The 10,150-nt window shown below is 36.5% G+C and overlaps 1 protein-coding gene across 3 annotated transcripts; it reads right to left on the reverse strand.

The window, feature by feature from the left end:
- Positions 1 to 305: 305 nt before the first annotated feature.
- On the reverse strand, positions 306 to 9,218 carry LOC18435255 (magnesium transporter MRS2-10). 3 transcript variants are annotated; one of them, XM_088853500.1, is made up of 5 exons: positions 8,248 to 9,218; positions 1,693 to 1,814; positions 1,224 to 1,559; positions 840 to 887; positions 306 to 631 (listed from the first exon to the last, which is right to left on the reverse strand). In XM_088853500.1, the coding sequence occupies exons 3-5, from the start codon at positions 1,533 to 1,535 to the stop codon at positions 401 to 403; spliced, it is 591 nt and encodes a 196-aa protein (XP_088709626.1). In that variant the 5' UTR covers positions 1,536 to 1,559; positions 1,693 to 1,814; positions 8,248 to 9,218; the 3' UTR covers positions 306 to 400. The 3 variants fall into 3 exon arrangements, with proteins under 3 accessions (XP_088709626.1, XP_011623768.2, XP_020523649.2); XM_011625466.3 differs by having other exon boundaries at positions 1,693 to 1,821; XM_020667990.2 differs by lacking the exon at positions 1,693 to 1,814.
- Between the last annotated feature and the right edge of the window lie 932 nt (positions 9,219 to 10,150).

The following is a 10,150-nucleotide window of genomic DNA, read 5'->3' on the forward strand; positions in this document are numbered from 1 at the left end:
TTTGCCCCTTTCACCCTACTAATTCCAACGCTATTCATATATATAGATAGACAAAACCTAAGTCGGCTTCTACTTTCAAAAATGTAAAATAAAAAAGTGGAATTGTCTATAAAAAGATCATTTATCTTTTGTACATGAAAGTCACAATCATTTACATTCAGTCAAATTGGATGACTTAGGGTGAGTCACTCTATTCAATGACACTCTTACAACCACCTGTTTTGAAATTTAAGGGATAAGAATGATTATGACTTCCATGTACAAAAAATAAATGGTCTCTTTGTAAACAATCCCTAAAACAAAACAAAAAAAAAACACCCCAGTTTTTATTTAAATATTTTCTTTCTATACAAAATAACCCCAACTTCAACCCCATATTTGTATCCCATTTATCATTTGGCTACAAAAGCATCAATCTTCTGCGCCTGAAAAACCATAAAACTGAACATAAGATACTGAGTCCGACTGCCCCAGTGATTGTGAGGACCCATTTGAATGCGGCAGGCTCACGATACAATGATATAGGGAAATTCATCCCAAAGACTCCCGCCACAGCACCAAAGATTGCCATCACAAATGATAAAGTTGTGAGCAGCAAGTCCAATTGAATAAGCTGATTTCGAACATTATTCTGAAATATATAAAAAAAAATGCAATGAGTCCTTACAGAACATGACGAAATCTACCCAATTGTTCCATTATATTCAATTACATTTTCAAGTTTTGAGGTGTTCCACTCATTTTGTTTAATGGGCACGAATCAAATTATTTACCTAATAACACATATGGAGAGAAGAACTTTTCTTGTATTCTATCAGAAGGGAACAAGAGTTACTTACAAGTTGAATGTTGATGAAGTTCTCTCTGTCATCAATATATTCTTTGAGCTATAAAACAAAACAATGAGGATTTCCTAAGAAATCAAAATATAGGGTACTACAATTGAAAGGGAATGGAGAAATAAACCATGCACAATCATTCAACAATAGGGCAAGAGGTGGTGTTAGGTTAAGTGATAAAGTCCAATAGACAACGTAAAACGCAGTCTATTGCCATCCATGGAAATGATTAATGGGGATGGACAAAACAGGATCCACCATTTGGGTGAAATCCTGTTCCATCACCACCCGTCATTTAATCAAACGGTGCCGATCCCATGGGATTATGGTTCTCCCCAGTCAATTGGACTACGTTATATTACCCCTGATGTCATAGTAACATACCGCTGTGAATTTGTTGAGGATACTATCAATGTTAACAAAGTAAGCTTCCAAAAGCACTTCCAACACCTGTGTATTCTTTGTGCTGCTATCCCACCTCTTTATGCCACCATGCCTGCGCTGCAGTAGGCTGAAGCTCTTCGCAAGCTCTGGTGTCTCGGTGGTTGAAACAGGGGAAGCAGGAACTGAAACCAAAGCCTCCCCAAGTGGTGTACCATACCCTGTCATGGCTAAGCCACCCCCATTTTGTGTTGCTTCCATCCTGCTTTTCTTCTTTGTGAGTTGCATTTCAGCCATATCACGATCATTATCCATAAGCTGTTCAATCTCATCTCGAACCTACATGATTAGCCTTGAGAGGAGTAAGAAGCAGGCTTACTCCACTGAATTACAGATTCATAGTGTGATTTATAGTATATTTTCCTCCTAGAGATTGATAGAAAGGGAAAAGGATAAAAAAGAGAGTGCTCACCTTCTGAACTTTACGAGTCAAGGGAACCAGTCTGCTTTTCAATTGGCGTACAAGTTCCACGTTTAGGGTATTGATATTTGAGGTCACCTTGTCTAACAAAGGGTATGCTACTATCTCTAGCTCTGTTGCCTTCGACAGAAGCAAGCAATTACAATGAGATTTAAATGAAATTATTTGTGATTGAGATAGTTCAAATAATAATCAAATCAACAAACAGGACACATAAGTCCAAAAAGACTAAATCAGAGCTACACTCCTATTAGTCAGCAGGTGAGTATCTGAAATATCCAAGTCTAAATATCAGGAAATATCCAAATTCCCACTCTCCTCCATAACTTCACCTAGCTTTCAAGACTCTGGCAGCAAAACCAGTCTTTAGACAATTAACAGCCCCATTGGTAATGTCACAGAATCTCTTTGATTCATAAGTGGACTTGTGAAACCGTAGCCCATGCAATATGCAACCTAGATCCTCCTAGGCTCACCTAAATAGCTTCCTCATAAAATCAAACTAAACTATTGAAGTGGATCATCTCACTTAATAAAAGTTCCACCTTACTATAATATCACACCCCCATACTCTTTTCATAATTTAATACTTGACAATTTCTCTAGGGATAAAGCATATGTCCATGGTAACCTGTTTTGAGGTCATTTTACAAAATATACTGTTACTACTGTGACTATTTCTGTCAGAAGAGACATATAGCCACCTTATTCCACCTTAAGATATCCTATATGAATGAATCATCCCATCTTTCAAAGTGTGGTTTGAAGTAATGTTCGATGGAACCAAACTAAATATCCGCTATCGATATTCATAACTTGTATGCCCATAGTTAACCATCCCTTGTACTAACAAGCAGCAAAGGATTACAAATATGACAAATGCTCCGGAGTATAAATGACAACCATATACTTAAAAGTTTGAGGTTTTATGTTTCCTTTTTGTTTTTCGGATCCACCAACAAAATAATCTTAATGCTTATGCCGCTGATCGCAGAGGAGCATCTCCATCTGTTGGACAAACCAAAATAATAGCTACTTCAGTTAAGATTTTATAGAGAACCTAAGGTATGAACAGTTTGGGTAGTGTGAAAATGTGGGAACTCATTCTTGCCATCTGCAGAATGGCCATGGAGAGGGAACGTTGTTGATGGGTTACAAACTTGCCATCACTTGTTAGTTACTCATTGGATTCTTCATCTACCGATTTATTCCACCCACTTTACCACATTTACACACATCGAAATTTTAACGATAAAATTTTCATGCACTGTTGTTCTCCAGGAAGAACACAGTTAGTCAAGTGGCCAAGCTAGTCCAACATTTAATAGAAAGAGAAAGAAAAATGAGAGATTAAAATGCACTTGAAATTCTAAGTATTATTGGTTTACAGATCATCAACTCAATGTCAGTTAGAGGCATGTGAATTTCACCGAACAACATCCAAACCTGGCTATCCTAACCAATGTTTAAAGAACCAGATCAGTCGGGTGAACTAAACCATCTGGGAAACCGGTCCGGATCAGCGAATCACCAATCCCTCCGATAGAATCGGCCAATAAAAAAAATAAAAACCCTCTTTAACTGCTAATCAAATCTTGCTTCCGTCGGGTGATCCACACATCACGTATTTCTCATTTTATACTCCTAGGTATCTTATTAATGTTTTATACTATGATATGGTTCAAGCATGAAAGATCGATGGTGTCCACCCTTCCTTTTCTAGACAAACTATGGAGTTCTAACAGCAACTTAGTGGGGACCGAAGAACTATCAAATCATATTTCAATCTTCAGTGACTGAAGTTAGAAGCATCTTCACTCTTTCAATGGAAACGGCCCTCGCTCAAGTCCCTATAAATGTGCTCACATTGATTGACTCCTTCAAGAACTCTGCCACACGAGCAAGCAACTTCTTTCATGACATGGTTTCGATTATATTTATTAACAATAACAGCAACCAATGTTTTTAACTCGATTCGGGCTAAGTACTTGGCCCTATCACGAGCCGAGTAACTTGGCCAAGTCTACAAGTAGTGAAAAAGCCAAAATGTGGTTAAAAATAAATTAGAAATAAGGAAATAAATTAGAAATAAGGAAAATACAAACGTAGTAATAGAATTAGTGTGCCGAGACGAGTTACTCATGTGAGCCCGAGTAACTCTCCCCAGTCGTATATGTTCAAACAACAAAAAAAAACAAAAAGCAGAAAAAATAAAAAGGAAAACAAAATGGGAAAGAAAAAGGAGCATGCGGCCGAAGGGCCAGATATCCCTTGGCCATGTATCGCACCTTCTCTTCTTAGTTAACATGTCTCTCTCACACCATCACATGCGTCTCTCTCTCTCTCTCTCTCTCTCTCTCTCTCTCTCTCTCCACCACCGGCTTTCTCTATGTCTCTCTCTGTCTCATCTCCAAGTCTGATACTATAACGCCCCATTCTCTCTTAAATCTCTCTCCTAATCTCTCTCTCTCTCTCTCTTCATATATATATATATATATATAGAGAGAGAGAGAGAGAGGTGTGAATCTCCTTCTTTGCCCACCACACGCAAGAGTCCCAAGGTCGTTCACTAGTCAGTCTCTTTTCAAAAGCTTTAAGAAGACATAATGAATTTCTGAAAGTGTACGTTAGGAGTCGATCACTACTAAAAGCAAGCTACTAATGACAGCTAATGCTAAGCTCCGCTATCTATCTATCTATCTATATATGCATATATATAGGGTTATGTTAGGGTGCTCACACTATAGAGTATTTTATAATTATACTCAACAAATTTTGGACACTTATATACCTTTGTTTTGTAATACAATACTTTTTAGTAAGGGTATTTTTGGTCTAGGAGGGGTGTGACATCATCTACATGGGGTGTGACATCACCCACATGAGCATTTAATGCTCCATGTGGATGATGTCACACCCCATGTGGATGATGTTACACCCCTCTTAATGACCAAAAATATTCTTACTAAAAAAATACTCCATGTACAAAACAAGAGTATATAAGTGTCCAAAATTTCTTGAGTACAATTATAAACTTCTCTACAGAGAGAGCACCCTAACATAACCCATATGTGTGTGTGTGTGTGTGCGCGTCTATTTTCATTTCTCCTTAAAGGAGAGAAATATAAACAGGCTGTGGAGCTCCACCCCTTTTCATAAATAGATGAACCACCTTTTGGAGGGACAGAGAGGGAGGGAAATAAGAGGGACATAGAGAGGATGGATAGAGAGAAAATTAAGGCAGGGGGGTGCGCACGCATTACATGGTTGTAGAGAGAGAGCGAGAACCATACTCAGCAGAGAGAGATGAGAAGGTTGAAAGAGTGAGAGACAGATATACAAAATACGGGGGACGATGCCCCCTATTATTAATTGGGGGAGTTGTACCGGGGTTCTCAATACAACTCTCCTCGGTACAAGCCCGAGGCCAAGTGTACATGGCTAAGTCTCCGAACACTGAATAGAATTAATTAGACGTCCATAAAAGTACAAAAAAGTACATAAAAGATGGATTATTCAAAAATTTGATTTATACCTAGAAATATCCAAAAGAAATAAATAAAATGGGAAAATAAAAAATAGTAAATGTTGAGATAAAACTTCCCAAATCAACATAAAAACAATGGAAATGATCTAAAATTTGTATTTCTAAATTATTTATAACAGAAATTAGTATTTTAACTATGGGAAAAGTTTATATAGAGCCTAGGCTTTAAACAATCAAATTAGAGCCAACACCAAACATTCACTAGAAGAGGTTGTTTTGATGCCGGAATATCATCAAATCGATCATCTCGACATCAAGATGCATGGATATGAGAAAAAAATGAATTTCAAGTTTTGCAAATAGTGCATCTTGTAACGCATTTTTCAACTGTCAATTTTTAAGATTGTCAAGTTTTCATAGATCTGATCGATCTACATTATTTTTGACGCTTTAAATTTTATAACTAAAGGTGAAAATATAATTTAAGGCTATCACAAAACTTTCTATCATTGAAACCATATTTCTCGACACTATTTGAACGTAGGTTCAAATTTGATTGTTTAGAGCCTCGCCTCTATACAAACTGCACCCTTTTATAAAAATAACAGCAATAATAATAATACTAGAAAAATAATGAAATAAAAAATTAATATCAATGGACAACTTACACGGATATATTTTTAAATCATACAAGGGAGTTAAGGTTCCATACCAAATCCTATAGACCGAGCCATCTAGTGATAGGCAAACCTAAGAGTTCTCTTTTTAGTGAATCTCATTTACCTTGTATTTATTTTCATCCTTGTCTATCTCTTTCTTGAGGGGTTAACCTCATTTTATAGAGAACACATAACTTTTATAACTCTCATATTAATGGTCTATACAAGTTGAGGTCCAAGTATAACTCCCGCACTAGTTCCCCTATGTGTAGCTAATTAGGATTAACGGGATGTCACCAAACTGTTAATCCTCTATTATGGGCTAAACATGTCATTAGTCCAAAATGACTCACATACTAGGATGTCATTCAAGCATTCCCACAATATATTTAAAATTAAATAAACTTTTTATATCTACATGAAATTTTTTTACAAGGAATGTCATAATCCAAACACACCACTAGTTTTTCCCTCCAGTAACACAGGGCTTTCCTCCAGTGATAAATCCTATTAAAGTTCAAGAATGATCTAAATATATGGCATTGCTCATGTTAACCACATGGGATTTCACATATATTATAATTTGGCTTTTACACTATTATTGAAATTTTTTGAAAGAAAGGGCCAAATAGGCCACAGTTTCCAACATTAACCATTTTAAATAGTGGCCGAATTGGCCCTTGAAAGTTGCTCCATTCATAGGCCGAGTCCTGAAACACTTACAGCAGCCAACAATTTCTATGGGGAATATCCCCACAATCACCATTTCAACGAGGCCAAAAAGAAGAAGCAGATGAAATTAACCCATTTTGATAGCAAATATTTCAATTTACTCATCCAACTCAGCCTTCCATCTTGTTCAAGAACTTAACCACCAAAATGACAAGGCAATTCCTCTCCATGGGATCACAAAAGCATAAATGTCGTTCAAGTACTTATAAAGAAGGATGTAGTTTCTATAAGACCAAGGCCTTGTGAAAAAAGTAAAGCCTCACCTTGAAATCTTGTTCGAAAAATACTTCCAGCATAAAAAATCCTTAAGATGGCTCTAAAATCTATTTCCACCATCTGTTATGAAATTTGTAGCTCAAAAAATGCAACAGATCTTGTGGATCTATGAGCACTTGAAAATGAATGGTCTAGATAATGCATAACAATTTTCTAAAGATAATGTAGTATTGTAATACACTACATTTAGGGCTAGAAATCCTAATATTTTTTTTCACAACTAAACAATCAGGGTTAAGATAATCAATTTGAAAGTTTTCCGACATTGGAACTATAGCTTTTAGTGAATTTTGTGGTGAGGCTTAACTATTTTTCATAAAGCCTGGCCTTATTTTAACCTTTTCTCACAAAGAAACACTTCAATTTACCCATCCTTATTAGACCCCCATCCTCAAATTACACAAGAAGTCCATTTACTCCCTCGGGTAGAATTAATCTTGGATTAATTTTAGGACTCTCAACTTTTGTAGAATTAATATGTCCAAGGGTTGAACCCATGGACTAACATCAATAGAAAAAAGGCCAAAATATTTTATACTCTCGCGAGAGTATACTGCCCATTTACTCCCTCAGGTAAAACCCAAAGTAGGAATAAATTTAGGACCCCAAATTTTAAGATATAACCTCTTCAACCCATAGACCGACCTCCGTGAAAAGAAAAAAAAAATCTGAATTGACCTCTTTGTATACAAGAAAAAAGTCATCATCATCAGCATCGTAGCCTTTTCCCAAAAACTCAAAGTTTTTTTTTCTTCTTCTTTGAAAAAATAATCATCTAGTGATTCTTAGTGGTTCCCAAAATTTTGTATTGAGAAATCCTCCCAACTAGGTCTTTTAAACAAAGGGGTAGATTTCTAGTGTATGTTCCCATGGGAGCACAATATATGCGCTCTAAAAAAATTTCAAAAAATAATTTCTCAAGATTGAATAGGGACCATGAGATCTATCATTTAATAGTTAGGAAAATCAAATTTTAAAATTTTTTGTAAAAAAAATTATCTAGTGATTGTTCTCAAAATTTTACATTGTTCTTCCTACCATAGCATCTCCGAGAGTGCACACGCTCATAAATAAAACAAAAAGTATACAATTATACCATTTATCTTTGGTACTGGTCACAATTAATCTTGGCCATTGGATGTGAAATTAGATGGCTGCATTTATTCCATTGACCAAGCTTAAAAAAAAAAAATTATTGAAATTTATGACACACACAAACTACGAGGTTTCACATAGGATGATTGTAAGTCATTGTGACCTTGTATTAAAGGTAAATGAACTTATTGTATACAATCCCTAAATAAAACTCAATGTAACACCCAAACCAAGCACCAGACCCACTGGAAAAAACAAAAGGCTATTTCAAATGGAAAAGGGAAATTTTTTTCATACCTGGGCATGAAGAAAAGTGCAAGCAGCTTCCAAACCAACCTCAAGAGCCCTAAACTCAAATGGCCAATTATCACGAGATCTATTCCCCAGAAAATCATCAATATTCATGCTCCCTTCTCTTCTCACCAAATCCCCACCACTTGGTGTGGGGAAATCCCCAACCCCCATATCATTCCTCATAGTTAATGTCCTCTGCAACTCTTGGACATATTCCAAAACATACTTATCCGAAGAACTGAGAAGAAGAACTTCATCAGCTGTTATTATACATCGAGTATGCTCCAGGTTAACCAAAATGGCCTTCTCTCTACAACGAATTGTTGGCGGGTAATCTAAGAGGGGATCAAGCATTCGAAGATCACGAGCAGGGAGATCACAACGCTCCATCATGGTGAATTTGTCGACCTCTAATACCTGAGAATCACCATATGAATCGACTCTGGTCCATGATCTCATACCATGGCCTACCTTGAGGTCCATGCCTTGAAGGAGGGCCCAAACTCGCTCCCAGGAAGAGGATGGCTTTGGGAGTGTGGGAGAAGTCATGTTGAGTTCAATCTAGAGCGGGGGAAATTTATGTCGGAATGAAGTTTCTATATAACGACTAGGCTTTATGAAAACAAAATAAAGCCTCACCTCAAAATCCTTCGTCTAAAAAGCACTTTCGGCACTGGAAAATGATGGTAATTTAGATAATTTATTATAATAGGCACTAATTTTTAGTGCATAAAATCCCTTTTTTTTTTTTAACAATCATAATGTTAAAGCCAAGACAATCAATGAAAAGCCTTTCCAATGCTTGAATTGCAATTTTCGATGAATTATCTTTCGATAATTAAATTTTCTATGAGAATTTTTGGGTAATTAAAAAGTTGGTTCATTGGAATTGAACCCGGGATACTTCATGAAGGAGGAAAATTTTGGTGTACTTCTATCGGTGCTTAAGGCACGATTATACAGAAATACAATTTCTATCAAAAGATTAAAGCCCAATTGTACAGAAATACAATTTCTATCAAAAGATTAAAGCCCAATTGTACAGAAATACAATTTCTAACAATTATCACAAGATCTACTCCCAAGAACATCATCAAAATTCATGCTCCCTTTTCTTCTCACCAAATCCTCACCACTTGGCGCCCGCAAAACCCCAACCCCCATATCATTCCTCATAGTTAATTTCCTCTGCAACTCTCGTACATATTGCAAAGCGTCATCGTCGAAAGAATTGAGAAGAAGAACTTCATCAGCTGTTATTATCCATCGAATTTGCTCCAGGTTAACCACAATGGCCTTTCCTCTACCGAGAATTGTTGATGGGTACTCAAAGAGGGGATCGAGCAATCGAAGATGACGAGCAGGGAGATCACAACACTCCATCATGGCGAATTTGTCGACCTCTAATACCTGAGAATTATCACATGAATCGACGCCGATCCATTATCTCATACTATGGTCTAACTTGAGGTCCATGCCGTGAAAGCGAGGGCGAGCTCGCTTTTCACCAGAAGAATGGCTTTGTTAAAGGGAGGGCTCTCACTAGAGGAGTGGCTTTTGGAGTGTGAGAGAAGTCATGTTCACTTCATTTATAGCGGGGCAAATTTACGTATGAATGAAGTTTCTGCTTTATGAAAACAAATAAAACCTCACCTCATATCCTTATCTAATAAACATTTTCGGCACCAGAAATCTTAATCATAGCTCTGAAAACAATTTACAACATTGGCAATACAATTTGAAACTCAAAATATGGTATAGATCTTTAAGATATATCAACACTTCAACGATTTGGATAATTTATTATAATGTATACTAATTTTAGAACTTAAAATACTAATTTTTTTCACAATTATAATATCCAAGCCAAGATGATCAGTGTAAAGGTTTTCCCAGTGCTTGAATT

The sequence above is a fragment of the Amborella trichopoda genome, chromosome 12, assembly GCF_054954075.1.
Source record: "Amborella trichopoda isolate Santa Cruz 75 chromosome 12, AtrichopodaSantaCruz75HAP2 v2.0, whole genome shotgun sequence".
Lineage (NCBI taxonomy): Eukaryota > Viridiplantae > Streptophyta > Magnoliopsida > Amborellales > Amborellaceae > Amborella > Amborella trichopoda.

Coding starts and splice junctions, on each gene's coding strand:
- LOC18435255 (XM_011625466.3), bottom strand. CDS start 8,793: ATGACTTCTCCCACACTCCCAAAGCCATCCTCTTCCTGGGAGCGAGTT. Junction 1,822..8,247: donor GCACTTTTCTTCATGCCCAG/GTATGAAAAAAA, acceptor CTTCTGTCGAAG/GCAACAGAGCTAGAGATAGT. Junction 632..839: donor ACTTCATCAACATTCAACTT/GTAAGTAACTCT, acceptor TATATATTTCAG/AATAATGTTCGAAATCAGCT.